The sequence below is a fragment of the Rhinopithecus bieti genome, unplaced genomic scaffold (genome assembly GCF_001698545.2).
Source record: "Rhinopithecus bieti isolate Rb0 unplaced genomic scaffold, ASM169854v2 scaffold_13617, whole genome shotgun sequence".
NCBI lineage: Eukaryota > Metazoa > Chordata > Mammalia > Primates > Cercopithecidae > Rhinopithecus > Rhinopithecus bieti.
Window position 1 is genome coordinate 1,694,069 of NW_016807714.1, and position 26,657 is coordinate 1,720,725.

At 64.3% G+C, this 26,657-nt stretch overlaps 6 protein-coding genes and 1 long non-coding RNA gene across 15 annotated transcripts; 4 read left to right on the plus strand and 3 right to left on the minus strand.

Moving 5' to 3' along the window:
* The first annotated feature begins 37 nt into the window (after positions 1–37).
* Positions 38–4,702, plus strand: GPT (glutamic--pyruvic transaminase). Its single transcript, XM_017883559.1, is given in 14 exon segments — positions 38–2,174; positions 2,311–2,400; positions 2,473–2,581; positions 2,699–2,788; positions 2,791–2,827; positions 2,947–3,060; positions 3,062–3,119; positions 3,121–3,198; positions 3,356–3,460; positions 3,528–3,664; positions 3,772–3,946; positions 4,045–4,200; positions 4,275–4,387; positions 4,454–4,702. Coding segments are annotated over 14 exon segments (1,515 nt in total). The 5' UTR covers positions 38–2,012; the 3' UTR covers positions 4,545–4,702.
* A 1,754-nt stretch (positions 4,703–6,456) lies between these two features.
* SLC33A2 (solute carrier family 33 member 2) lies at positions 6,457–8,791 on the plus strand. Of its 2 annotated transcripts, XM_017883548.1 has the most exons (5): positions 6,457–7,598; positions 7,948–8,095; positions 8,185–8,309; positions 8,385–8,494; positions 8,579–8,791. In XM_017883548.1, exons 1-5 carry the CDS (start codon positions 6,740–6,742, stop codon positions 8,750–8,752), a joined length of 1,416 nt encoding a protein of 471 aa, XP_017739037.1. In that variant the 5' UTR covers positions 6,457–6,739; the 3' UTR covers positions 8,753–8,791. The 2 variants fall into 2 exon arrangements, with proteins under 2 accessions (XP_017739037.1, XP_017739036.1); XM_017883547.1 differs by having other exon boundaries at positions 8,185–8,494.
* Positions 8,792–8,855: 64 nt separating this feature from the next.
* RECQL4 (RecQ like helicase 4) lies at positions 8,856–15,486 on the minus strand. The gene is given in 25 exon segments (XM_017883558.1): positions 8,856–9,118; positions 9,243–9,351; positions 9,473–9,635; positions 9,712–9,892; positions 9,960–10,129; positions 10,212–10,341; positions 10,415–10,709; positions 10,783–11,045; positions 11,134–11,275; positions 11,428–11,607; positions 11,689–11,721; positions 11,723–11,749; positions 11,751–11,783; positions 11,785–11,859; positions 11,917–11,982; positions 11,984–12,029; positions 12,444–12,553; positions 12,653–12,762; positions 12,846–12,977; positions 13,278–13,404; positions 13,502–14,275; positions 14,558–14,698; positions 14,923–15,017; positions 15,127–15,160; positions 15,226–15,486. Coding segments are annotated over 25 exon segments (3,822 nt in total). The 3' UTR covers positions 8,856–8,993.
* LRRC14 (leucine rich repeat containing 14) lies at positions 15,482–22,703 on the plus strand. 6 transcript variants are annotated; one of them, XM_017883553.1, is made up of 5 exons: positions 15,498–15,566; positions 17,135–17,574; positions 17,765–17,933; positions 18,180–18,349; positions 18,438–19,543. In XM_017883553.1, exons 2-5 carry the CDS (start codon positions 17,246–17,248, stop codon positions 19,003–19,005), a joined length of 1,236 nt encoding a protein of 411 aa, XP_017739042.1. In that variant the 5' UTR covers positions 15,498–15,566; positions 17,135–17,245; the 3' UTR covers positions 19,006–19,543. The 6 variants fall into 6 exon arrangements, with proteins under 6 accessions (XP_017739043.1, XP_017739038.1, XP_017739042.1 ...); XM_017883554.1 differs by having other exon boundaries at positions 15,482–15,566; positions 17,221–17,574; positions 17,765–18,349; XM_017883549.1 differs by having other exon boundaries at positions 15,490–15,566; positions 17,765–18,349; positions 18,438–22,703.
* Positions 19,886–24,568, minus strand: LRRC24 (leucine rich repeat containing 24). 2 transcript variants are annotated; one of them, XM_017883536.1, is made up of 5 exons: positions 24,486–24,568; positions 22,330–22,559; positions 21,958–22,236; positions 21,627–21,795; positions 19,886–20,920 (listed from the first exon to the last, which is right to left on the minus strand). In XM_017883536.1, the coding sequence occupies exons 2-5, from the start codon at positions 22,498–22,500 to the stop codon at positions 19,986–19,988; spliced, it is 1,554 nt and encodes a 517-aa protein (XP_017739025.1). In that variant the 5' UTR covers positions 22,501–22,559; positions 24,486–24,568; the 3' UTR covers positions 19,886–19,985. The 2 variants fall into 2 exon arrangements, with proteins under 2 accessions (XP_017739025.1, XP_017739023.1); XM_017883534.1 differs by lacking the exon at positions 24,486–24,568 and having other exon boundaries at positions 21,958–22,640.
* CUNH8orf82 (chromosome unknown C8orf82 homolog) lies at positions 23,745–26,608 on the minus strand. Of its 2 annotated transcripts, XM_017883556.1 has the most exons (3): positions 26,263–26,608; positions 25,553–25,601; positions 23,745–25,317 (listed from the first exon to the last, which is right to left on the minus strand). In XM_017883556.1, the coding sequence occupies exons 1-3, from the start codon at positions 26,416–26,418 to the stop codon at positions 24,872–24,874; spliced, it is 651 nt and encodes a 216-aa protein (XP_017739045.1). In that variant the 5' UTR covers positions 26,419–26,608; the 3' UTR covers positions 23,745–24,871. The 2 variants fall into 2 exon arrangements, with proteins under 2 accessions (XP_017739045.1, XP_017739046.1); XM_017883557.1 differs by having other exon boundaries at positions 23,749–25,601; positions 26,263–26,592.
* Positions 25,381–26,444, plus strand: LOC108536618 (uncharacterized). The gene is made up of 3 exons (XR_001887564.1): positions 25,381–25,462; positions 25,596–26,106; positions 26,357–26,444. It is a non-coding gene; the product is annotated as an uncharacterized LOC108536618 (long non-coding RNA).
* Positions 26,609–26,657: the final 49 nt, after the last annotated feature.

Below are 26,657 nucleotides of genomic sequence, written 5' to 3' on the forward strand. Positions count from 1 at the left end.
TTTGGTTGGGGTGCCACCCGTGCCTGTGAGCACGAAAGCCTGTAGGTGCATGCAGGGGCATGTGGCAGCCCTGGCCATGTGGGAGTGAGGCCTGCGGCCACTGGGCTGGAAGCCTGGGCCTCACCCACTCCCTCCCGTGCTCAGCCTCCTGGAGCCTCCTCCATAACCCTTTGCTTTCCAGAGAGGAGCCAGGTGCTTTGAAGGAACCTCCAATGGGGGCCAGGGTCTACGGTGTCTGTGCTGAGGGGGTGGAGAGTGGGGGTCCCAGGGACCATGGCCTGGAAAGGGAAGTAGTGTTTTCCACAAGACTCTTGTGCCAGAGCCAGAGGGGCAAAACAAGCACAAGACTGTCAGAACCTCCCTGGGGGGGGGGGTTGTGGGCCCCCAGTTCCTGGCATGCAGCCCCAATCCTGGGGCCTGGCTGCCAGCTTCTGCCTGGGCTGGCATAGGGGACACACAGTTGGCCACTCTGGCTCTGAGCTGGCTGGGCACAACGTGTCAGGGTGAGGGGATCCCTTAGGGGCCTCAAGCAGGAGGGCTGAGGGCACCGCCAGTTTGTCTGTTCATGGTGGGTAGCTTTGTGTGGCCACTAGTGCTGGGTGGTGTGGGTTTGGGATGTTCTCCCTCCTGGCTCAGCACGGGCCTGTCAGCCCAGTGTCCTTTGGGCCTGCCCTTCCCCTAGCATCCCTGGTTGGAAGGGTGTTTTTGCAGGGGCTACGGGCAGGCAGGGACTGGCTGCTGGTTAAATTTAGTGTGGGGGGTGGGGCAGCTGCCCAAGGTCCACCTGCCACCAGGGCTGCCACTTGGGCTCCGCTGCCAGGGGGCGGGCAGGGGCTGGCTCTGCCTGGGGCCAGGCCCATATTAACCTGTGCCCCTGTCTGGGGGCCAGAGGGGCAGGCCTGCGCACTAGGAGGCCGTTGTGGCAGCAGAGCAGAGAAGTGCAAGGTGAGAGGCCTGGGGGCCAGCTGTCCTGACCCCTGTGGGTCAGGTTTCGTTGTGGCTGCTGAGGCGGGCCAGCATTGAGCCTGGCCTTTCAGCTCGGCAGGCCTGTGGAGGTGGATCTCTGACGACCTATCCCGGCTCATTTCCTACTCTCTCCTCCAATCGGGAACAAGAGGGCCAGAGAACTCAGGTCACCCCTAGCCTGGGGTGTGTCCCAAGGGCAACCCCCAGCTGGTGCCTGGTGAAAGGGCAGCCAGGTGTGAGCTGTCCCAGGGCCCAGAGCTGGACTGCCTGGCTCCAGCCCCCTTCCCCAGCCCCTCGCCGTGCTCATCAGGGACCAAGGTCCAGCTACAGAGCTCTTGCAGCCTCTGGGCCATAGGTGCCAGCCCTGGAGAAGCCAGATGGAACCCAGAGCCTGAACACCCCTCCCCTCCCCCCAGCACCCCCTGGATTCCTGAGGCCTGGCTCGGTTACTAAGGAGACAGGTCCGCTGGCCCAAGCAAAGATGCGGGTGCCACGAGGGCTAGGCCTCGGCCAAGCCCTGCTGGGGTAAATCCCAGCAGCCCAGGCTCTAGTCTCTCCTCGGGGGTCCCTCCTTTCCAGCTCTGCCAGCCCCTCAGGGCTGCTAGGCACTCCCTTCACCTCCTGAATACCCTAGGCGCTCAGCCCCCCGCCCCACATCTAGTCCCTCAGAGCTGTCCGGACCGGGACTGACGTCTGTACCTACCCCCCATGTGGGTCTCCTGCTCTCCCTTCATGGGGACACTGGGCAGGCACTGGGCCTTGCCCCAAGCCCCGCCTGCCGCCTCACCCACTGCCTCTCCCTCCCTGGAGCAGAGCTGTTCCCAGATGGGTGGGGCGGGGCCCAACTGTCCCCAGCTCCTTCAGCCTTTTCTGTCTCTCCCAGTGGGGCCAGCTGCGGTGAAGAGGGTGCCCTCTTGCTTGGCGTCCCCTCTGCTACGGCTGCCTCCTCCCAGCCGTGGCCCACTGAGCCAGACCCAGCTGTCCCCACTCCCACTTTTGGTCCTGCTACCTCCTGAGCTGCCTTCCCACCTGGTCTGGGTAGAGTCATGGCCTTGAGCACAGGTGACCAGAGCCAGGCGGTGAGGAACGGACTGAGGGCGAAGGTGCTGACGCTGCACAGCATGAATCCACGTGTGCGGCAAGTGGAGTACGCAGTGCGTGGCCCCATAGTGCAGCGAGCCTTGGAGCTGGAGCAGGAGCTGTGCCAGGTATGGCCCAGGCCCCTCGCTGCCCTCCAGGTCACACTGGGGTGGCTGAGTTGGCCCCAGTCCCACTGGCTCACGGCACAAGGGCTGAGGGGTTAGGTAGGGCACGGTCTCCCTGCCTGCTCCCCTCCCCTCCCAGGGTGTGAAGAAGCCTTTCACCGAGGTCATCCGTGCCAACATCGGGGACGCACAGGCTATGGGGCAGAGGCCCATCACCTTCCTGCGCCAGGTGAGGCTCATGCCCACTGCACCCCCCCACCCCCCGCCCGTGTGCCCTGACCTTAGCACTCCGTCTTCCCAGGTCCTGGCTCTCTGTGTCAACCCCGATCTTCTGACCAGCCCCAGCTTCCCTGACGATGCCAAGAAGAGGGCGGAGCGCATCCTGCAGGCGTGTGGGGGCCACAGCCTGGGTGAGAGCCAGGGCCAGGAGGAAGCAGACGGCGGCCCTGCTGCTGGAGGAGGGAGGTCCCCTGGGCGGGCTGAGAACTTCACCTGTACCTCCCATCCTGTCGTCCTGCCGAGTCCAGGGGCCTACAGTGGTCAGCCCTCTGGCATCCAGCTGATCCGGGAGGAACGTGGCGGCAGGTACATTGAGAGGCGCGACGGAGGCATCCCTGCAGACCCAACAATGTCTTCCTGTCCACAGGGGCCAGCACGCCATCGGTGGTAGGGGCTTAAGGCATGGGCAGGAAGACATTCCGACATCAGAGGGGATGCCAGCGCGGAGGCGGCGAGCGCCCGCGCGGCGCCGTGCGGTGCCTTCCTTCCTTTGCAGGACGGTGCTGAAAGCTGCTGGTGGGCTGGGCGAGGGCCACCCGGCACGGTGTTGCTCCATCCCCATCCCCCAGTACCACTCTTACTCGGGGCACACTGGGCAGACGCTGGCGCAGTTTGCAGGTGGATTACTACCTGGCGAGGGAACGGCTCCTGGGGTTGGACGTGTCCGAGGCTTCACGGTGCGCTGTGCAGGGCGCGTGGGCACTGGCCACCTTCGTGGCTGTGTGTCATCAACCCGGCAACCCCACCGGTGCAATCCGCCGCCCTGCCCGGCCCGCCACTCCTCCCGTCCCGCCTCCCCCCGCCCCATCTCCTCCCGCACCCTTGTCCGCCCTGGCCCAGGCAGTGCCGGGTCCGCCGTCCCCGGCTGCCCAGTGGAGGGCAGTGCGCCCCCTTGGCTCACCCAGCCCTGCTGCCTCCCCCACACCGCAGGGCAGGTGCAGACCCGCGAGTGCATCGAGGCTGTGATCCGCTTCGCCTTCGAAGAGCGGCTCTTTCTGCTGGCGGACGAGGTGAGCGGCGCAGGGGAGCGGGAAGCCGGGCAACAGCCAGACCCCCTGACGCCTTGCGCCCTTCCAGGTGTACCAGGACAACGTGTACGCCGCGGGCTCCCAGTTCCACTCATTCAAGAAGGTGCTCATGGAGATGGGGCCACCCTACGCCGGGCAGCAGGAGCTCGCCTCCTTCCACTCCACCTCCAAGGGCTACATGGGCGAGTGCGTGCAGGCGAGGCGGGTGGGGGCTTGCGGGCTGTGGCCTGGCCCTCTTCGCCCAGTGGGCCAACTCCTCCGCACCTGGCCTGGACGTGCCCCTCACCTGGCAGGTGCGGGTTCCGCGGTGGCTATGTGGAGGTGGTGAACATGGACGCCGCAGTGCAGCAGCAGATGCTGAAGCTGATGAGTGTGCGGCTGTGCCCGCCGGTGCCAGGCCAGGCCCTGCTGGACCTGGTGGTCAGCCCGCCCGCGCCCACTGACCCCTCCTTCGCGCAGTTCCAGGCTGTGAGTTGGGGGCAGGAGGGGGTCCAGGTGACCTAATCAGGGGTGGGGGATGCTGAGTGCCGTGCCCTGATGGGCCCTCCCTCCCTCCACGGCCGCAGGAGAGGCAGGCAGTGCTGGCCGAGCTGGCGGCCAAAGCCAAGCTCACCGAGCAGGTCTTCAACAAGGCTCCCGGCATCAGCTGCAACCCAGTGCAGGGCGCCATGTACTCCTTCCCGCGCGTGCAGCTGCCCCCGCGGGCAGTGGAGCGTGCTCAGGTCAGGCGGGGGCGGGGCCTGTGGGGTGGGCAGTGGTGGCCAGGCATCTCTCTCTGATGACTGCCTGTCCACAGGAGCTGGGCCTGGCCCCCGACATGTTCTTCTGCCTGCGCCTCCTGGAGGAGACCGGCATCTGCGTGGTGCCCGGGAGCGGCTTTGGGCAGCGGGAAGGCACCTACCACTTCCGGTGAGGCCCAGCCCTCACTGCCTGTCCCGCCACCCTGCCCCTTCACTCACTCTCAACTCCTTTCAGGATGACCATTCTGCCCCCCTTGGAGAAACTGCGGCTGCTGCTGGAGAAGCTGAGCAGATTTCACGCCAAATTCACCCTCGAGTACTCCTGAGCCCAGCCGGGGCCAGGCTGGGTGCCCCGGACTGTGTGCTCAGGGGCCGTGGGGGCTCTGGAGCCCACTGTACTTGCTCTTGCTGCCTGGCGGGCAGAGTGGGGGGGCTGGGCCCCTGCCTCTCTGCAGGTCCCTAATAAAGCTGTGTGGCAGTCTGACTCCAGGGAGGAAGCACTGGCAGCTGCGTGGTCCGCTCCCACTTGCCTACCCTTCTTGCAAACCTGAGTCCCTTCAGAGAAAGGGCCTTCCACGGCCAGCACCCACTTGTTCCTCCTGAAGACCCGGCACCCACCATGAGCTGGGTCTTCCCTGTGGTCTCTCGATGTGGGGCAGAGCCCGTCACGATCACACAGAAATGGGCCGAGAGTCCGGAGTGTGAGGAAAGCACAGGCCCCGCACCCCTTTGTGGAAGCCCCCAGAGCTGTTGGGGTGGGGATGGGGCTTGGCAAAGAATCTAGGGAACCAGGGGCCCAGGTGGCCACCCAAAGAAACAGCCTTTCCTGAAGAAGGCGCAGAAAGCTGTCTCCTTCCTGGCTCCCTTTCCTGTGAGGTCCACATCTTCCCTGGGGCAGGGAGAAATACTAAACCAGCATGGCGCTGGCTGGTCGGGGTGACTGACAGCTCAGAGAGGAAGTCTTGGTTCTCTTATGCGAGGTAGTAGGGGTGGGGCCGCTGTCTGGGGGGCCAGAGAGACCACCTTCGGTGTCAGTGTGTGGTGCAGTCCTTCAGCTGGGTGGAGTGGGAGGCAGAGGGAGAGGATGAGGCAGTGTCCCAAGGGAGGGCTGGGGCTGGAGGAGGCAGGGGCTGGGCTGAGGGGGGTGGGCAGTGATGTGTCCTGGCCTGGGGAGCATGGCTGAGCACTTACTACATGCAGACACTGCTGGGGGTCACTCGATCTGCACAGATGCTCTTCTGAAGTAGGCATGATAGCCCCCATTTAATAGACAAGGAAACCTGGAAACAAAACCTGCTGAGCTGACAAGAAACCCCCTCAGAGGCCACAGCAGCCAGAAAAATGCATTGGGTCCAGTGCCCTCAAGTCCGCCAAGGATGGGACTGGCTTTAGAGACTCGCAGACTTGGAAATACGACTGGCCAAGGGCACCTGGTTTTGTTCGCTCTGGGGATAGTTCTTAACCACAAGCCACACTTCACAGCCTCATCTTGGCCTCAGGAGCCCCTGAGGGCACAGCTCTGGACAGGAGACACAGCAGATGGACCCCTCCCTTGGCAGGGCGGGCTCGAATCAGGCAGGGCGCTCCTAGCCTTGTCACCAGACACTGAAGGGCATCAAGGGCAGTGGCAGGCCGTGTCCTTCTGCGCTAAGCTGGGTTCTGACCTTTCACACTACCCTCCTAACTTCCATGTCTCTGTCACTGCCTTAGGGAGGGGCTGAAGCCACAGACACAGCAAGGTTGGGATCCGACGCCGGAAGTATCCGGCGGTAGACGGCGGAACCCTTAAGAAACCGACGCCTTCACGGGGGCGGCTGGAGAAGCGGGGCCGGGCACTGCAGCAACCAGGCTGCAGGTCAGACACCAGGAAGAAAGCAGGCCTGGCGCGGATCCGAGACTCCTGGGAGAGACTAGGGCTGGCCGCGGGCGCAGGCCGATCCTTACATTCGAGGCCGGCCCTGCTCTGTAGCTTCCCTTTCTGGGCCTCTCACCAGCGCAGGACGTCGCTGGGAGCACGCACGTGGCGGGGCGGCCGCGGGCACTAGCCCGGACTGGTCACCGGGGGCGCCAGCGAGCTGACGCTCTGGCCCGCTCCGGTCTCTGTGGCTCGCGCGACCGTCCGGCCCTGGAGTCGGTGGCCGCGGGGCTCCAGCGACACCTTGTGGCCCGTGCTCCGTTGTGTGACTCTAGGCGGCCGAGAAACTGCTGAGAGTCCGGCTCGGCCGACGGTGAGGGCCCCGGGAGGCAGCGGCCCAGCCCCGTTAACCTGCGACCGCGCAGAGCATGATGGGAGCCGCGGGAGGCAGTGACCCCGCCCCCTTACCTGCGGTCTCGCAGAGCATGCTGGGAGCCCCGGGAGGCAGTGACCCCGCCCCCTTACCTGCGGTCTCGCAGAGCATGCTGGGAGCCCCGGGAGGCAGTGACCCCGCCCCCTTTCTGAGGCCGCGCAGAGCATGCCGGGAGCTGGTGTCCGCACCGCTCGCGTCTGTTTGGATCCGACTTCGGTCCTTCTGGGGTGTTAATGCTCCTAAAGCCCGATCGCACGTGTCCAGACCCCAGTCTGTACGACGCTGACTCCGCCCGGTCCCAGAACCAAAATCATGCTGGGGTGTGGCCTCTGACCCAACGCGAGGGGACCTCACTTTGCGGGACCCCACCTGGAACCCGACCTCCCGGCCTCGCAGTCGGCGGAGCCGTCATGCGTGGGAAGTTGCTGCCGCTGGCCGGCCTCTACCTGGTGCAGGGCATGCCCTACGGGCTCCAGTCCTGCCTCCTGCCCGTGCTGCTGCGCGCCGGCGGCCTCTCCCTGACGCGCGTGGGGCTGGCCAAGGTTCTCTACACTCCGTGGCTGCTCAAGCTGGCGTGGGCCCCACTGGTGGACGCGCAGGGCTCGGTGAGGGCCTGGCTGACGCGCAGCACGGCAGGCTTGGGCCTGGTGTGTGGGCTGCTTGCCGGGCTGCCCCCGCCTGGAGCTGGCCAGGCCGGGCTGCCCGCCGCAGTGGCGGGGTTGCTGCTGTTGCTGAACCTGGGTGCCGCTGTGCAGGATGTGGCCCTGGACGCGCTGGCTGTGCAGCTGCTGGAGCCGGCCGAGCTGGGGCCGGGCAACACCGTGCAGGTAGTCGCCTACAAGCTGGGGGCCGCGCTAGCCGGAGGCGCGCTGCTGGCGCTGCAGCCCACTCTCTCGTGGCCGCAACTCTTTCTGCTCCTGGCTGCCACCTACTGGCTGGCCGCGGCCCTGGCCTGGGCTGCACCAGCCCTGCGGCGGCTCCCACAGCCGGCCCCGTCCAAGCAACGTCCCCACACCGCGCACCTTCTGCGGGACGTGCTGGCTGTGCCGGGGACCCTGTGGACGGCAGGCTTTGTGCTCACCTACAAGCTGGGTGAGTGAGGAGGCCTCGAGGCAGGCAACAGCAGAGGTGTGGCTTCCTGGACAGCTCCAGGTGTGTCCCCAGTGCTTGCAACCCATTACAGGGCCACTCTCTTGTTGGGTATGACCTGCAGGACTTGGCCCTGACATCCGGGGCTCTGCAGCTGCACCTTGCTCTCTTGTCCTCCCCCAGCTCTAACCACATCCCTGCGCTCTCTCGGGCTGCCCCATTTCTCCCCCCAGCACCTGCAGCTCTGGAATACTGAGGACAGCAGGGCAGGACTGAGGCCCCAGGTGGGGGGAAAGGAGGTGGGGTCAGATATGGAACCTCCTGTGCTCATACCCCCTCTCCACAACCCAAGGTGAACAGGGTGCCAGCAGCCTGTTTCCTCTTCTCCTGCTGGACCATGGTGTTTCTGCCCCTGAGCTGGGACTGTGGAATGGTGTGGGTGCTGTGGTCTGCTCCATCGCTGGCTCCTCCCTGGGTGGGACCTTGCTGGCCAAGCACTGGTGAGCCTTCCCCAGTGTGCCCTGCCCACCCACTTGTACCCAAGCTGTCCCCAATCCCTATACTGCCCAATTTCCCACCCCCACCCCAGGGAACTGCTGCCTCTGTTGAAGTCAGTGCTGCGGATCCGCTTCGGGGGCCTAGCCTGCCAGACTGCCTTGGTCTTCCACCTGGACACCCTGGGGGCCAGCATGGGCCCTGGCACAATCTTGAGAGGTGAGGGGCTGGCCTTGAGGAGGGAGGAAAAGAGGGGCCAGGAGCCTGGGGCACTGCTGACCTCTGCCCTCCCAGGGTCAGCCTTGCTGAGCCTATGTCTGCAGCACTTCTTGGGAGGCCTGGTCACCACAGTCACCTTCACTGGGATGATGCGTTGCAGCCAGCTGGCCCCCAGGGCCCTGCAGGTGAGGAGACATTGCAGGGACACAGAGGGACTGCACGGCTGGCCCGTGTGGGCCTTACTCTGACCTTGACCCCCACTCCCTCAGGCCACACACTACAGCCTTCTGGCCACTCTGGAGCTACTGGGGAAGCTGCTGCTGGGCGCTCTGGCCGGAGGCCTGGCCGACGGGCTGGGGTCACATCCCTGCTTCTTCCTCCTGCTCGCCCTCTCTGCCTTGCCCATTATGTACCTGGGCCTGGCACCCAGCACCTTTCTCTGAGCTGGGTGGCTGGAGTGGTCAGTAAAGCCACGTGTGCCTAGAGTATGTGATGTGCTTGTCCCCAGGTTGGGGGCTGCCGCATTGGCCAGGAGGGCCCATAAAAACAATGTGAGCACTTTATATTCTGCATTTTGGAGTCTCCTCGTCCTCACACCCTGTAACAGGTTTTGCCCAGGGCTTCAGTGACTGCCCTAGCCGCAGACAACCCCAGCTCTACCCGACATCCCCCAACGCAGTGCAATCAGCGGGCCACCCGCAGGAGCTCTTCTGTGGCCAGGCGCACCAGGGCGTGGAAGCTCAGGTTCAGGTATTTTCTCCAGAAGCGCCGGTCCTGCCCGTACACCTGGGCTGGGTAGCAGGGGCTTCCTACGGTGGAGTAAAGACACAGCCATGAGCCCCAGCCCCAGTCTGCATGGGGTGGAGCGTCCCAGGCCTCACCTGCCCCAGCCCCAGCTCCAGCTTGCGTTGGGTGGAGCCTCCCAGGCCTCACCGATGCCGTGGAAGATGCGGGCCACAGCCCTGCCCGAGAACTTCTCCTCTGGCCTCAGAAACAGAAACTGGCGGATGTCACAGCGGACCTGGTCCTCCCAATCCTGGAGCTGTGTGGACAGGCACATCAGGCTTCCTCTGAGCTACTGTGGCACTACATCCACACAGCAAGCCCCATGGAGCCCAAGGAACGTGCAACCCCGATGTGCTTCCTGGCCTTATTGTACTCACTCTGGCCTGCCCTGGCTCAGGGCCCTGTGTGTCCTCCATGCCTCCCGGCCCCTGTGCTTCCTCTTCCACTTCCTCAAAGTAGCAGCCGAGCAGGTCCTTGAGCCTGGTGCTGCGCTCGTCATCCTGCTGCTCCAGGCAGGGCCCACAGCTGGGGAAGGCGACGCTGTGGGGAGGAGCCCGTCAGAGCTGATAACTGCGGGAGGGTGGATGGTCCCAGGCCCTTCCCGCCTTCTCCCAACCTGTGAAAGGCCTGAAAGGTTCTGCGCAGACGGGCCAGGGCCTGGCGCTCCCGGGCCTGCACACGGCCATAGAGGAAGTCACAGATCTGGTCCTTCTCCTCAGCGGTCAGGTCTCCTGGGCTGCGAAGGTGGAAGGCCAGCTCCGTGAACTCCACCAGCACCCCCGTCCTGCGCCGCACACCTGCCGGAAAGCATGTCAGATGGAGGCAGGCAGCATCCAAGGCTGGGTGGGGTGGGGCGGGGTGCACCTGTTCTGGGCTCATGGTCCCACTGCAGCTGGCAGAGAGCCCGCCGCACAGAGGCCAGCTCCCAGCCCATGGAGTCCACCAGCTTGACCATGTCAAACTCCACGGAGCTGCTGCCCTGCCCTGGGTCCTCAAGCAGCCGCTGGGCCAAGCACGCAGCCAAAGGGGGACACCTGTGCCCAGGGAAAAGGAAACATGTGGCCAGCAGCCCTGATTCTCCAACCTTGCCTCCAACTCAGGGCAGGGCGTGCTCACCTGTGGGCCAGGGCCTGGAGCTGGGCAGGGCCCCCAGGGCAGCTCAGACGGCAGTGGATATAGGTGGTCGCCAGCAGCTCCAGCCAGTGGCATGGGTGCAGCTCCAGGTAGCACAGCAAAGTCTCGATGGCTGTGGGCAGAGCAGGGCTCAGGGGACGTGGGCACAGCCCATCCACACCCGTGGCTTACCCCAGGTTCCTCACCCTCCTCTGGCATGTCCAGAGCCTGCACAGTAAGCTGTACTGGGAGTGCCCGCTCATGGCCCACGCAGGTCCTTCTGGGTCCTGGGGCTGCCTGGTGGACACCAAGCTGCTCAGCCTCTTCAGGGGGATACTTGGGCACAAGTCTCTCTCCACCCATGGCCCCTTCCTGCTCTGGGGACGGCCTGGTGCAGGTGCAGGTGCAGGCTGGGAACACGCGCTGCACCAGCCTCTTCACGGCCAGGAAGTCTGTGCCGTTGGCATGCACATGTCTGCGGAGCTCTCGCAGGTCTTCGCCCTGCGGGACAACTATCATGAGGGTGGGGTGGGGCAGTGGGGGCTTAAGCACTGGCAGTTGGGGGGGTGCCAACCTGGGGCTGCAGGAAGAGGTGGCAGTGGGCAGGCTGCCCATCACGCCCGGCCCGGCCCACGGCCTGCACGTAGCTCTCGAAGCTTGGGGGCAGCCCCAGATGCAGCACAGCCCGCACATCTGGCCGGTCCAGCCCCATCCCGAAGGCCACTGTGGCCACCACTACCCGCAACTGGCCCTGCATGAAGGCCTGCTGTACCCGCTGCCGTTCCCGGCCGCACATGCCTGCGTGGTAGGCCTCGGCCATGGTTTTGGGGGCACGACCTTTGGGGAAGACAGGCAGATGGTCAGTGGAGGGGCCATGTGTGCCCAAGGTGGGTCCACAGGGACACCAGCCCTGTCTGTGCCTCACCTCCAGGCCCTGGGCCCTGGGCTGCATGTAGGCAGGTTCGGAGAAGCGCAGCGATCCGCTCTGTGTCTTCGCGTCGGTTGCAGTAAATGATAATGGAATCCAGGTTTCGAAAACGTTCGCCTTGCAGCAGTGTCAACAGTGCCTGGTGAGGAGTGGTCGGCGTGGGCAGTGGGGGTTGAGCGTGGGCCGTGGGCGGTGAGGAGAGGTCGGTGTGGGCCGTGGGGGGTGAGGAGCCGTTAGCGTGGGCAGTCGGGAGCCAGGGCCCTGCAGGGTCCCCAGAGCTCACACACCCACCTGGTCTGTGTCCCTGTCCATGGACACGGAAAGGTGCAGGTTGGCGGGAACTGGGGCTGGCCCATGGAGACCAGGCTCTTCATCCACAGCCAGGTGCTGTGCCACGTCACCGGCAGTGCGGCGTGTGGCTGTGGCTGTAAGACCCAGGAAGCAGTGCACGCCCATGCGCTCCCGAAGCACCTGCACCAGAGGCGGTGGTGGCGTGAGGCCATCCAGCCCATCCTGGCCCTAGCCACCCACCCCAGTTCACATATGGCTCACCCTGCAGACGCGCAGGTAGCAGGGCCGGAAGTTGATGGGACCACTGGGAGAGGCAGTGGACCATCATCAATGCAGGCAAAAGCAACTGGAGGCAGCTTGCGTGGGTTGGGGGAGGCCTCCTGCCCCCGCCACCAGTGCCTCCGGTGTCAGCATCAGCACGGTGTACCTGGGCTGGCCCGAACCTGAAGGCAGCAGATCAGAGGCACAGCCCAGGACTGCCTCCCTCACACCCTAGGCCATTGAGGCCACCACCTTCTGCAGGACAGACTCCCGTTGCTTCCTGGTCAATCCTGAGGTGTATGTCCAGCTGCCTCTTGAGACACGGTGGCAGGCCAGACAACCTGCAAGTCAGGAGCAACGGCTGTTCATAGGCCAGCCAGCCCTGGCCCTTCCCCAGGTCATCCCAGAGCTGCGACATGTCCCATGCTAGACCCTACAGGTGTAGAGGAGAACCAGGTCCCTGGGTCCTAGGGCCAAGGGTTTTAAGCACCTGTGGGCCTGGCCCAGGAGCCCCAGAGCATGACAGACTCCAGTGGGGAGGGCCTCCCTTCCCAGCCAGATCCTGTAGGGGTGGCTCGTGGTGCCTGTGGAGCTGGGCTGCCTTCGACCTGTCTTGCCAGGAACTGGGACTTGAGGCCACAGATACCTTGAAGCTCCCATGGGAGGGGCGGTTAGGGAGAGGCAGCCAGTTGCCCTTGGGAGTCACAGTGCTGGTTCTTGGCTGTGGGACATGTGCCCAGGGCCCTGGTGTGCACACCTGGTCGTCCATGAGTGCAGCAAGGGAGAGATGACCTAACGTGAGGGCAGGGGCTGCGCCGAGCAAGAGCAGCGCGGGAGGCTGGTAGCACAGGGACTTGCCGGCACCCTGGTAGGCAGCACCAGTCAGCGTGGAGATTCCTGTTGGGCGCAAGTCGTCAGCGTGGTTCTGCATGCCTGGCTCAGCACCGGCTCAGCCCCCCCCCACCGGAGCCACAATCACCACCAGGATTCCGCAATGACTTGCACGCTCCTGCCCAGGGACGGAGGCTTGGTGTCCCAGCTGCTCCAGGGCCTGAAACACCTCAGCCGGTGTCTCTGCAAACACAGGTGTTGACCACCATGATTTAAGGCACACCAACCCCTCAGTAAAGGCTCTGGGCCAGAAGCTGACTGCTTACCTGCCAGCTGCCCTGAGGGCCCCAGGGAGTAGAGTGGCAGCATGGTGGAGGCCAGGCTGGGCACCCCAGGCACAGGTTGTGGTGCAGGAACCAACGGCTCAGGGCCAGCAGGGTCTGTGTCTTCCTCACTTACTGGAGCAGGCAAGAGAAGGTGGAATGGGAGCTCCAAGCAAAACAACCACTGGCCACAACCTTCTCTTCCTCCAAAGAGGTTAGCAGCAGGCAGTGCCCTTCTTCTGCACTACTTCTTCCAAAGCATAAAAGGCTGACACCCATCCTCGTCCTTGCCACCCTCCTTTGGGGAAGCCAAGGTAAGGCCTGGACCAGGGGCACCTGGAAGGTCTTTTGCTTGGAACAGAAGTATCCCCCAAAAGAGTATCGTGCTGTCTCCACAGTGTTGGCCAGACCCACCCTCCAGGGCAGATGTCTCACCTGGCTGAGGACACTGGGGTGCCCAGTGATCAAACTGTTCATTCAGGAAACAAGACTCCTTGATTGTGACTGTGGCACCACCACCCCCAAAACACTCCCCTTTCTTCCGCCACTTCTGCTTCCATGCCTGAAGGGTGCCCACATAGGAGGGTCACTGGGTGGGACATGTGGGGGTGCTGAGGGGAGGGAAAGGGAGGGCCTGTCCCAGTCTGTCGCTGTCTTACCTGCTTGCGGAGGAGCCTGCCACGGAGTGCCCGGCCCCGCACGTAGCGTTTCTGCTTCATGTTGAGCCGTACATAATTGCCCCTATCATGGCAGGCCAGCCTAGAGATATGCAGGTGGGCTGTGCTCTCAGCCTTCCCCACCCTAGCTTGACTGGAGGTGCTGAGTCTGTGGTACCTGGGGATCGACGAGCTGCTGCAGGGCTGAGGTGGCTGTGCCTGTACAGGTTCCCCTGGAGGATCTTCCTCAAGTGCGACAGCCCCAGCCCCCTCTGATGGGTGTCCAGCCTGGCTGCTCTGCTGCTGGACCTGTGCGGGGCTCCCCCAGAACTCCTTGTTCCATCTCTGCTTCTTGCCTCGACTGCTGCTGGGCTGGGGGCTCCCTGCACTGATGCTGACTTCTTGGAGGGCTGAAGCCTCTGGGTCCTGGGAGCCAGCACCAGGACCAAGGACAGCTGACTCACCCGGGGTCAGAAGCTGTGATTCCTCTGAGTCTAGGCCAGGCCTGCAGGCTTTGGGGGCCCCCAGGAAGTCTGGGATCTCACTGTGACATCGCTGTAACCAGTCAAGATCTAGGGAGGCCAGCTGCTGGCTCACGGATGCCTGCAGATGCTGCAGCTGGCCTGGCCTTGGCTGGGGTCCAGGGGGCTGTGGAGGCTCATCACTGACTTTTTCTGCAAAGGTAGGGACAGGCCTTGTGCCTGGGGGATTTGGGGTGGGCGTCTTGGATGAGGATCTTCCTAGAAGCCAGGGTCTGCAGCCTAGGGCTGGTCCGGCCTGGGAAGGGAACAGAATGGCAGCAGAAACTCAGGTCCCTGGGCTTCTGTAGACTCTGAAACTTGCCTGAGTCCCCACCCTCAATCGTAGGGCAGGCTAATTAGCACAAGGCTGGACTAGAAAAGGAGTCAAGGGCGAAGGCCCCGAGAAGCTCCGTGGAGACTCGTGCCCTGGTTGGCATAGGAGCCTGTGCCTATCTATGTGCAAAGAGTGACAAGAAAGTGCCCCGAGCCAGAAGCACTTCTGGACCTAGTGTGGACTCACTGCTTGCTAACTCCTCACCTGCAGGGTGCTTTTCAGATTGGCCTTGAGCCGCTGCCCATAGTCCGGCACCGACCCCTGGCTGCTCCGCCCTGGCGTAGGTTGTTTACTCTGGGTTTCCGCCCGATTCAGGTGGGGCCCCCAGCAGTGGGACTCTGGTGCCTGCAGGAGACAGTAGGGGCGCAGGCCAGAAAAAGGCTGATGTGGAAGCAGAGGCGCTCCCAGCCACCCCTCCCACACCTGGAGCGAGGTCCGGCCCGTCTTCACTTTGCTCAGTCCCCCTCCCAAGTTCTGTGCCCTACGGAGGCCTGGCCGCGACTCCGTGGCTCCTGCCATTCCGCCAAACAGGAAAGTGGGAGGAGGCTGGGGTGTCGGAGCCTGGATACCTCTTCGACGGCCGCGGGGAGCAACTCGGAGCTGCGAGGCTCGCCGCCGGCCTGGCCCACGGTCCGCTTGAGAGTACGATACTCCCGGTAGAGCGCTGCGTGGGCGGGCGGGAGGCGGGGTCAGGGTGGAGCCTGGGCCCCCGCCAACCCGGCGTCCTCCCGCCTCCGTCTACCCGGGCCCCCGCCGCCCCGCAGCGCGCTCACCGCGGGTCTCCTCCGGCGCCGCCTCCACGTCGTCCTGTAAAGAGAACGCGTCAGCCGCGGGCCGCGCCCTCAGCCCCTCGACCCCTGGGCATCCCGTACCTGGCTCGGCCGCCGCCCGCGCTGCCGCCGGAACGCGCGTTCCCACGCCTGCAGCCGCTCGCGCACATCCCGCAGCCGCTCCATGGCGGGCCGGCCAGGCCTCCGCTGCGTCCAGCGGCCGTCCAGCGAATCTCCCGCGCCGCCGACGCTGGGGCCAACAGCCAATGCGGGCGCGCGGCGGGCCGGGGGCGGGGCCACCGCGACTAGGCAGCCAGTCCGCCGGGCCCTGGACAACCAACCAATGGGAGGCGTCGACGTCATCGCGGGGCGCCGCGGCGCCGGACGAGGCGCGGCAGACGGTCTAGGCGGGGCCGGAGGCGGTGGCTGCAGCTGCGGGACCGGTGAGCGCGGGTGGCTAGGCGGGGGTCGGAGTGGGGCGACGCACGTCCCTGGCCCTGCCTGGCCGCAAGGGGCAGGGCGGCGGTCGCTCGGGGCGGCCCGGCTGAGGGAGGCAGTAGCTGCATTTGGGAGCCCGGGGCCGAAGCCGGGAGCCCGGGCGGTGCCATAGCGGGCCGGGAAGGACTGGGAGTCCCCCGGCCGGTCGGAGCGGCGTCAGGCCCTGGTGGGAGACGCACCTGGCCTGGAGGAGCAGGCCCCGCCTGGGAGGCGAAAGAGCGGAGGGACCAGCGTCTCCCGCCACTCGAGGCCCAGAGGAGCCGGGCGGGGGCATTTTTTTAGAAACGCAGGCAGCCGAGGACCGACGCGTTCCCCGTAGCCGGCGGGAGGGGCGGGGGCGTCGCACGGAGGTGCCTGCCTCCCTTGGTGGCCAGGCCGTCTGCTTTCGTGTCCTCCCGTGACAGGTGCTCGGTTGGTCTGTCCTGTCAGAGCGAGGTATGACCGTTGAGATCTAAGAATGAGACCGAGGATTGGTGTCTGGGACTTTTCAGGAAGCGGTTCCTTAAGAACTTATTTGTATGTGGAAAAGTCGGCAAAAACGAGGGCCCTGGGGCAGAGTGTCCTCCCCAGACCCCTTCCCTGACTTGTCACTCAAGGCTGTGACCTTGGGCCAGGCCTAGGCCTTCATTTTCTAATCTGTCACAGAGAGATGGCTGCGATGTAGTTTTGAGGATGCTGCAGTCAGCAGCAGGGCTGGCACCCTGTGTCCCAGGTACCTTGTGGCCTCGGGTGTGTTCGCGCGCATCTCTGCAGCTTGGGTGCTGCTTAGGCAGCTTTCTTTGCCTTGTCTGAGCAATCTGTAGCCTTGCACCTTCGGAATCCCACATAAGACTTATTCTTTCCACAGTGGCTCTCCAGGGAAGAGGGAGAGGTTTTAGGCCACTGGTAAGAGCCACCAAAGGTGAGGGTTGCTTTCTTTCAGGGGTCTCCGTGTTTGGTGACACTCTGGAGAATAGTTTTTTTTGCGGGGAGGCTTATATTGAAGGCTTGGATTTCATAGGCCACATCATCTGGACTCAGTGTTCCCTGGGTCTCGGTCTTTTCAACCTGCCCTGCTGCTTATGAAGCTGCATCTGTTCTTCCAGCTCTTTGTTGTTTTGTGGAGTCCCAGGGTAGCCCTGGAGAGCCTCTGTGAGGAGAGGGGAGGGAAACGTGATTTGGTGGCTTGACCCCTTGGAGTGTCCCATCAACGTTAATGCTGATGAAGGTTGGTGGGGAGAGGCCTGGACTTTACTCAGGGTTTGTGAAGCAGCTTCGTAATTTGGGAGGCCTGAAGTACCCATGGGGGGCCCTGCAAGGCAACAGGCATCTGTCAAAAGCACACCCGAGCAAGCGAGTTGTCGACGACGTCACACTGCCTGACGCTTGGTTTCCCTAAAGAGTCCTGTGCCTCTGGAGGGCTGGGGCTGAGTTGTGACCTTGTCTGCCAGTTCACTGCACCTAGCCCAGCGCTAGGCATCTAATAGGTGCTTGTGTGTGCCGTGGCCTCTGCTAACTTCTGACTTTGTTTCAGGCACTATGCTAGGCCTTCCTACCACCTGTGTGTGGCTTGGTAGTGGCCTAGGGTCTCTCCTCCCTGCTGAAGTCCCTCTCCTGCAGGTGGCCGTCTGCCCGGCCCAGCACCATGCACACGCTTGTGTTCTTGAGCACGCGGCAGGTGCTGCAGTGCCAGCCAGCTGCCTGCCAGGCCCTGCCCCTGCTGCCACGCGAACTCTTCCCCCTGCTGTTCAAGGTGGCCTTCATGGACAAGAAGACAGTGGTATTGCGCGAGTTGGTACACACATGGCCCTTCCCGCTGCTCAGTTTCCAGCAGCTGCTACAGGAGTGTGCCCACTGCAGCCGTGCCCTCCTGCAGGAGCGGCCTAGCACTGAGAGCATGCAGGCCGTTATCCTGGGGCTGACTGCCCGGCTCCACACCCCAGAGCCTGGGGCCAGCACACAGCCCCTCTGCAGGTATGGACTTATCTGAAGGGTTGTCAGGCCAGGGGTGTGTAAGTGGGTCCCCTGAGAAGGTTCTAGGCTTGGGTCGTAAACTTAGCAAGAGCTCATACAGGAGCAGGCTCGTGGCTCCTGTCCCAAGCTGGCTGGGAGGGGGTATGGGCCCTGCCCCTGGACCCCTTCCTCAGACCATTCCTACTCCCAGGAAGCATGCGCTGCGGGTGCTGGACATGACAGGCCTCTTGGATGATGGTGTGGAACAGGATCCTGGCACCATGAGCATGTGGGACTGTACTGCTGCCGTAGCTCGCACATGCATCGCCCAGCAGCAGGGGGGTGCCACAGAGCCTGGGCCAGCCCCTGTCCCCGTGGAGGTGCGTGTGGACCTGCGGGTGAACCGGGCCTCCTATGCATTCCTGCGGGAGGCACTCCGAAGCAGCGTGGGCAGCCCACTGCGGCTCTGCTGCCGGGACCTGCGAGCTGAGGACCTGCCCATGCGCAACACTGTGGCCCTGCTGCAGCTTCTGGATGCAGGCTGCTTGCGCCGGGTGGACCTGCGCTTCAACAACCTGGGCCTGCGTGGTCTGTCTGTAATCATCCCACACGTGGCTCGCTTCCAGCACCTGGCCAGCCTGCGGCTCCACTATGTGCATGGGGATTCGAGGCAGCCTTCCGTGGATGGCGAGGACAACTTTCGCTACTTCCTTGCCCAGATGGGCCGCTTCACCTGTCTGCGCGAGCTCAGCATGGGCTCCTCTCTCCTTTCAGGGAGGCTGGACCAGCTGCTCAGGTGAGCCGGCCCCACCACTGCCCTGCCCCTCCCTTCTGTAGGGACCCTCCCTGGCTCTGCCTGTCTGTGACCCCTGTGTCCCCTGTAGCACCCTGCAGAGCCCCCTGGAGAGCCTGGAGTTGGCCTTCTGTGCTCTCTTGCCTGAGGACCTGCGCTTCCTGGCACGGAGCCCCCATGCTGCCCACCTCAAGAAGTTGGACCTGAGTGGTAACGACCTGTCTGGCAGCCAGCTGGCACCCTTCCAGGGTCTGCTGCAGGCATCAGCAGCCACACTGCTGCATCTGGAGCTGACTGAGTGCCAGCTTGCAGACACCCAGCTGTTGGCCACACTTCCCATCCTGACTCAGTGTGCCAGTCTCCGGTACCTTGGCCTTTATGGCAACCCACTGTCCATGGCGGGCCTCAAGGAGCTGTTGCGGGACTCAGCGGCGCAGGCTGAGCTGCGTACTGTGGTGCACCCCTTCCCTGTGGACTGCTATGAGGGCTTGCCCTGGCCGCCGCCTGCCTCTGTCCTGCTGGAGGCCTCCATCAATGAGGAGAAGTTTGCCCGCGTAGAAGCAGAGTTGCATCAGCTGCTTCTAGCCTCAGGCCGTGCCCATGTGCTCTGGACCACGGACATCTACGGGCGACTGGCTGCAGACTACTTCAGCCTATGATGAAGTAGCTCTGGGTGGGACACAGGCCGCCCTGCAGTCTCTCTAGGTAGGCAGGGCCTTTGCTGGACCCTGGTGGAGGCCTGTCACAAAAGCACTGGTTTCTGGTTTCCTGCTGGGTCCGCCTTCTGGGCACACCTCCAGCCTCCCCTGCTTTCTGCAGTGCCCCACGCGGTTTTCCCTGCACTTGCTCCATGATTGGCTGACCGTCTGTGGGCCCCAGGGCTGGATGTCAAGCCTCCATTGCCCTGCTCAGTTTGGCTGCATTTGGCTGCCTTGTGGGGTCCTGGTCCTTTGTGCAAATGCTTTGGGATCCCACTTGTGAGTTGAGAGAGATGATGGCCTCTCTGAACCTTTCCCATCCCGTTACTGAGAGCTCAGTGCTCTGGGGTTGAAGTTGGACAGAGGCTGCTTCAGGGAGGCTGGGGTCCCCAGGCACTCGTGCCTCTTACGTGTTCCCTGCCCTGCTACCCAGCCACCCCACTGGGCTGGGCTCGGGCTGGAGGAGGTCATCAAGGTACAAATGTGCCTGGAAATTGAATTTATGGCTGTTTTTTTTCCTGTCCACATTGGTCGGCCTTATCCTTATCTCTGCTGTCACCACCCCCAACATGGCCACTGGGCAACAACTGCCATCCAGCCTGCCCGCAGGGCGGCCCCTTCTGCACTGCCGGCCAGTCTTTGCTCTTCCCACCTTTCGGAGGCCCAAGATCCTACTGTGGCCGGCCAGGGCCAGCGAGGGACCCCCCCTGCAGAGCTGGAGGTTGGGGTGATGTCTTTTCGGAAGAACTTCAAGGGAGGTGTTGGGGCCTCCCTGGCCACCTTCCATTGCTACCCCAGGATTCCCGAGTGTAACGCTCCCGGTGCGCGTCCCACACACGACTCACCGCACACTGCGCGGCTTCCACCTTTACTGACGGAGCATGTGCGAGGCCGCGCCGGCCAATCCCCGGCGCCCACGTCATCTGCCCGCGCCCGCGGCCCTAGCAGTGGATCTCGTAGGCGACCGGCGGGGGCACGCGGAGTCCCGGCCCCGTCCCCTCTGTTGGTCCGCAGTCCGCGGGCGCCTCCGCCATACCCTCGGCGAAGAGCGGCTTGGAGCGGTTGATGACGAACATCTCGTGTCCGCACTCATCGCGGAGCTCCTCTAGCTGTGCGAACGTGCAGGGGCCGTCCGAGTAGTCGTTGACGAACAGCGCTCCCTCCCCCGGCGGCCCCCGCGCCTTTTTTCGCCTGCGGCGCCGGCGACAGATCATGGCGACCAGGAGCAGCGCCGTGAGCGCCAGCAGCGCGATGGCCGCCGCAATGGCCGTCTGCGTGGCCAGGCCCAGGGCGCGGAAGGCCATGCTTCCCGCCTCGGGCCGGGGCTCGCGACCAGCGGGGCGGGCGGCCGGAGGCGGCGGTTGCGCGGGCTGCTGCGGCTGCTGCCGGGACGCGTTGACCAGGAGCCGGAAGGGCACGCGGGCAGCGCCACCAGCGTTGGAGGCCTCGCACTCGTACTTGCCGGCATGGGCCAGCGTGATGTTGGTGAGGAAGAGCATGCCGCTGCCCGTGTCGGATGCCGAGTGTCCGCCCAGGCCCGGCGCCCCGCCTTCTAGCTGGGCCTGGGCTCGCGGCCGGCCCTCGCGAGGCTGGAGCACCTTTCTCCAGGTCACCAATGGCTGCGGGTAGCCGGAGGCTTGGCAGGCAACCCGAAGGTCCTCACCCAGGTTGGCTGTGAGCTCCAGCGGCTGCACGTGGACAGAGGGCGGAATACAGATGAGGCTGCTGTGGGATATATCCAGGAGACTCTGGAGCGCCAGGCGCGGGGGCTCTGCACACATGATCTTCCTGTCCCTGGAGGTGAGCAGCCGCTGGCCGCCCTCCTTGATCCAGGCACCCAGCCAGTGCAGGGCGCAGTCACAGCGCCATGGGTTCTCTGTGGGAGAGCAGCATCAGGCAGGTGGTTTGAGGATGGTGCTACAACACAGCCTGTGCGGTTGGGGTTCTGCGGGCCAGGGCAGGGGCCTCTTTCCCACCTACCACAGCCTTTTCACACGGTGTCCAAGGCCCCTGCCACCCCTTCCTTCACCCCAAGCTCCTTGGGGCGGCGGCAGCCCTTCACCCCCGCCCCGCCCCCCTCCGCTTTAGCTCTGTGATGCCTGCATGTTACAGATCACTTCTGCGTCAGTCTCTGAGAAAGCACCTGCTCCTCAAATCTTCCTGCAACAAGTGCCACTGTTTTTAGGAACCTGGGCGTCCACATAGGCATCTCACCAGCACTGAAACCTTACAAATCCTCTCAGCCTTGTCTTTGGATGCTCTCTCGGGAATGTCCCCAGTCCTGATCAGCTGTTTCTCTCCTTTGCCATTTTTGCCTCCCCTCTGAGGGCCTAAAAGTGTACAGAATCCTCAACTCTGTTAAGTCACCCTGTGTGGTTCCTGTCTTTTCTTCCTCAGGCAGGGTGCCTGAGCTGTATCCCCCAGCACGCCCATTCCCGCAGCCCTCCACTGTGGCTGCAGGCAGTGGTGCGGCCCTCCAGACTGCTGCCCGGTTGCCTGCTGTCAAAGCCCCTCCACACATGAGCCTGTTCCCTACTGCCACTACCTGGCCAAGACAGAGACACTTTCCGAGGAAGAAGTACCTGTGAGGCGCAGGACTTGCAGACTGGCCAGGGGCTGCAGCGCCTCTCGACTGATGGTACCCAGCTGGTTCCTGCTGAGGTCCAGCAGTGCTAGGGAGGACAGCCCCGCTAGAGCCTGGTCCTCCAGCAGCTCAATGCTGTTTTCTTGCAGGTGAAGCTCCTGCAGTCGCTGAAGTAGGGACAGCAGATCGTGAGGAAAAAGGGCGCCGAGGTTGGGGGCATGCCCCCCTTCTTACTAAGCTACACTACGTTGCCTTTTCTAACGACTCCAGCCCTACAGGGCGAGCGACCATAATGGAGTATCCCGCCCCTTCAGACCCCAGGCGCTCACCGGCAGGTGCAAGAAGGTGAAATCCAGCAGCCGCGCCAGCTGGTTGCCCGCCAGGTAGAGCACGCGCAGCTGGGCCAGGCCTGCGAAGGCGCTGCTGCGCAAGGCGCGCAGCCGGTTGCTGGTGAGCGCCAGCTCCAGCAGGCGCGGCTGCGCTCGGAAGGCGCCGGCCTCCAGGGCGCGCAGGCTGTTGTTGTGCAGGTAGAGCCGCCGCAGAGCGGCCAGCGGCGCCAGGGCTCCTGGCTCCAGGCGCGCGATGTTGTTGTCCTGCAGGAACAGTGTCTGCAGGCCGGGGAAAGGGGAGGCGCTTACCCCGCTGCGGGGGTCTTCTCCCTGGGGGCACCCTGTCCTCCCGCAGCTCCACACGGTGCCCACCTGCGTCCCTGGCGGGATTCCCAGCGGGACGACACGCAACCGCAGAGCGCCGCACTCCACTGTGGCGCTGTAGCAGCGGCAGGCTGCTGGGCAGCCGGCGGTGCGGGGCGGCAGTAGTAGTAGTAGCAGCAGCAGCAGCAGCAGCAGCAGCGCGGGGGCCCCCGGGGCCATCTCCCAAGGCCCAGCTCCTCACCGGCCCTTACGCGGTTCAGCCGCGGATGCGTGCCCTCCTGAAACATAGGTTGGCAGGCCAGTCTCGGCAGTCGAGAGCCAGCCAATAGATGGAATGGAGGCCTGCACCTGCGTCTAACTTTTGACGCTACAAATCGGCTCAAGAAACTAATAAAACGTTCGGTTTTCTCCTTTGACAAAAACATTTTCTTAAAGCTCTGGGGCATCAGGTTCGAATTTAGAATTCCTGGTGTCCTCTTCACAGGATGTGACCATGTAGGGAGAGCCACCCAACCCTGTCACCTTCTCTTTCTCCTCCACCCATGCCCAGCAGGTCAGGAGCTTCCTGCTCAGGACATGGATGTGTGTCGCTTGCTGCCCCCGACTCTACCCCCAGGCAAGTGGTTGCTGTTTGGTTCTAGGGTGCAAGAAGCTGGAAGTACAGGGTATAGGCTTGGGAACTTTGCTTAGGTGACAAAGCCTGGGGCCCCATTACCCAAGCATGGCTAGGAAGGGGAGAACAGGCCCTGGGCAGACACGCCTCTTTGTTATCCTGTGGGGGCCCAGGCAGAGCTGGCTTCAGAGGAGCTACGAGCCCCAGGGAATTCAAGGCACAGCTTTGTCCAGCACCTGCTCCTGGCCTAGGGGTGGGACCAGCTTAACTGGAATTGGGTCTTTTTCTCAGGTAACCTGTCAGAGAATTGGGGGATGAGAAAATAATGGAAAAGTCGGCTCAGGAGCCATGGGTCTGTGCTTCCCATGCTGGCCCCAGAAAGGGGTCCTGTCTTTGGGGCAGATGGGGCCCTGGGAAAGCTGGGGTAGGACGGGGGCGGGGGGACCTTGGGCCACCAATTGGGTTTCTAGTGTGGCTTCCCAAGTGGGCTCTGGGAGCAGTGTGACCTCTGAGGTCAGCAAGGAGCAGGGAGTTTGCTGGGGGACCATATGCATGTACTTATCCTAAAGAAATGGGAAGGCTGGGGTCTGGTTTCAGGAACAAGGAGCCCAATTTTAAAAGCAGGGATCTGGACTAAGCCAGCCAGCCTACCCGAAGCCAGGGAAGACAGGGCTGCAGGTGTCCTGTCTCCCAGCCTCATCTGGCAGGCCTCCCCAAACATTTGTCTGTCCACCAGCTCTTCCTCTTTGCCGAGCTGTCATGTGGAAAGGGACGGGGCCAAGTGGCCTTGGTGTTTGTTTAAATCGTGCCCTAAATTGTACCTCATATGATTATTTAAAGTCACTAGAGATAAATAAGCACAACAATAAAGTTTTAATGGAATAGCTCTGGCCCAGGCAGAGGCAGTTCCCAGATGTCTCAAGATGCGTGTGAACCCCAAGAAGTTGGGGGCGTTATCTGGGCCCCTGGGATCCATCCCCTGGGTAAAAAGGGTTGGTACGTGGCTCCAGGCCTGGCCCAGTCAGCCTCCAGCAGGAAGGCTTCTCAAGTGGAGAAGGTTCTTGGCCTCAGGTCTCAGGGCGCTGCTGCTCACGCTGACCCCCCCTAGATGCAGATTGGTGTAGAAAGGCCTGCCAGAGCAGGATGAGGGCCCCAGGCTGGAAGAAGCCCAGAAATCCTTTTACCAGAGGACACCCCCTAATCCGCTGGGCAGGGACGGGGTGTCACACGCAGGATTCCGCGACGACTGTAACTGCCTCCTGGGCGCCCCTCTGTGTGGGAGGCGGGGAGGGAAGAGGATGGAACGCCCTGTGCTGCCTAGGGCACAGTGCGAGGCCCAAGCTGTTCTCTGGGCGGCCCTTGCGCACCTCTGCAGCACTGCGACCCGGTGCCTGTATCCCCCACGGTCTCCTCTGCTACCCACGAGCGCAGGTCGGTTTTCGGCCAGGCTCAGGGAGGGCGTGGCCTCCGCGTTCCCCATCCCCCTCCAAGACCCACGCCCTTCTCGGAGCGCACTAGGGTCAGAGCTGGGGTGGTCCCCGACCCCCCAGTCCCCCCACGCCTGGTGACCTTGGACCGGGCGTCCCCTCACCTGACGCTCCCGCGGCGAGCGGCTCCCCCGCCGTGCAGGTTGCGGCCCCGGTCCGAGCAGCGGCCGGGCTGGGAGGGGGCGGGTGACGCTCGCGCACGCGCACCAGAGTCCCGCGCCCGCCGCCTGGGCCTGACGTCTCCAACGCGGGCCAATCCGGAGGGCGCTGGAGTCGGGTGCGCGGGGGGCGCGCGCCGTGGGGAGCGGAGGGTCCGGGAGGGCCGGGCCGCGGCAGCACCAAGGACAGCGCCGGATGGGTTTGGGGGGGCGGGGTGCGCAGGCGCACTAGGCTGTCGCGAGTGCGGGTGGTCCGGGCTTTCTGGGGCGTGGGGTCCCGCGGGAGCGGGGTGAGGAGCGCCCGCGGCCTCCCTCCTTTTCCATGGCCCCGCTTAGGGCGGCCGAGTCGCGAGCAGCAGCGGGGCCAGGTCCATGGTGAGGGCGAGGCGGCGGCCCTGCCAGCGCACGTGCGAGGGCAGCGCGGGCGCGCCGGGCCCGTACTCGAAGCAGGCGCTGAGCTCGAAGGCTAGGGCGGAGCGCACCAGGCCCACGCCGCCCGCACGCTCCGGCGCCGGGTGGTACAGGCGCCCGTTGGCGGCCAGGGGCAGCAGACGCGCCGGCTCGAAGGGCACGGCCAGGGCCTCACCACCGCCGCAGTAGGAGAGGCGCGGAGGCCTGTGGTCCGCGGTCAGCAGGTGCGTGAAGACCACCGGCCGGTCCTCGCAGCGCAGGAAGTTGCGCTCTCTGCCGCAGGGCGAGAGGAAGGGGAAGGCGGCCTCGTAGCGCCCGCTGCGGTTGGGTCTCAGGCGGGAGAAGAAAGTGACCAGGAACTGCGGGTCTGGGGGATGAAGGGCGCGGATGCTCAGTGCGCTGGGCTCCCAAGGCTGCCGGGCCCAGGACCACACCGAAGGCAGGCGACGGCGGCAAGAGGTTCGCCTGGTCTCACTCAGCGGGGCTCCTGAGCGCAGGACGCCCACTCCTTGGTGCGCTGGGCCCACCGGCAGAGTCGGGGAGCCCATCCGGGGCTGCCCGAAGTGAGAAAGAAGGGACTGGGGAGGAAGGCACAACATTACCTTTGAAGCAGGTGATGAAATTCTTCATTTTGGAATCATCCAGGAAAAGCTGCAAACAGAGGGCCGGGCCATGATGAGTCCCAGCGTGCAGGGGGAGGCTGGGAAGCTCGGGAGGTCCGGAACCGGCCCAAGCCCACTTTTCCTGCTTGTCTGTGCACGCCGAATGCAGGGAGGCTCGTGGAAGGTAAACCTGGGGGCCCTGCCGACTTCTCTGCATCTATGTGCACTTCTGCTCCCTGGTCAGTCAAGTCTTCCCCGCACCTTTTCCCTCTTTTCAAGTTTGTAATTAGTTGTGTTATCTCCTCCGCGGAGACTACCTGGCTTGCTTCCTCCCGGACAAGCCGCTGCCTTTGACAGGGCTTCCAAAAAAATGCGGGGCGGCCCGGGTGTCTCCCTGGTAGCGGCGAGAAATCAGCGCCAGGGCTGGGGGCTTGCAGGACAGAGTCCGGAGCTGCACGACGCAGCAGGGACGCGGCCCGTGTAGGAGCCTCAGCCGGACCGACCCAGCTCCCCGTCTTTCCCAGCGCGCGCTCCTCCAGCTCTGCGGAGACCAGGTCGCCCACCGCCCCGGCCCCGCCCACCCACGTTGGACTTCCCTTCGGCCCCGCCCCTCGGGCAACTGCCGCGCCCACAGAAACCCTCGCCTTCGGCCCCGCCCACAGGCACCCCCCCGGCCCCGCCCCTCGAGCAACGGCCTTGCCCCCTCCCACCTGGCCCTGGTGGTCCACGTAGTAGAAATACTCGCGGGTCTGGGGTTCAGGCCTCTGCCCCTGCGTGTAGGAAACGCCCCCATCCCCGCTGCAGGGCCGGGCTCCCCGCGACCGCGCCAAGGCCAGGCTCCGGAGCGCCCCGCACTGCGACCACATTCTCCTCCCGCGCCGGAAGCAGCCAGCAGGTCACGCCGAAGGCGGTGCCGCGCGAACTCGCGCCCGCCCGCAGCAGCCCCGCGCCTCGCGTTCCGGCGGCGCCCGCCTTCGCGACCCCGGCCTGGCGCTCTTCTCTTTCCCTCTGGCCTCCGGGGCTCGCCCGTCCTGGCCTTCTGAGCGGCGTACCCGGCCCCGCCCCTTCCGGTCGGCCCCGCATCTCTTCCCGCCCCCGGCCGCGC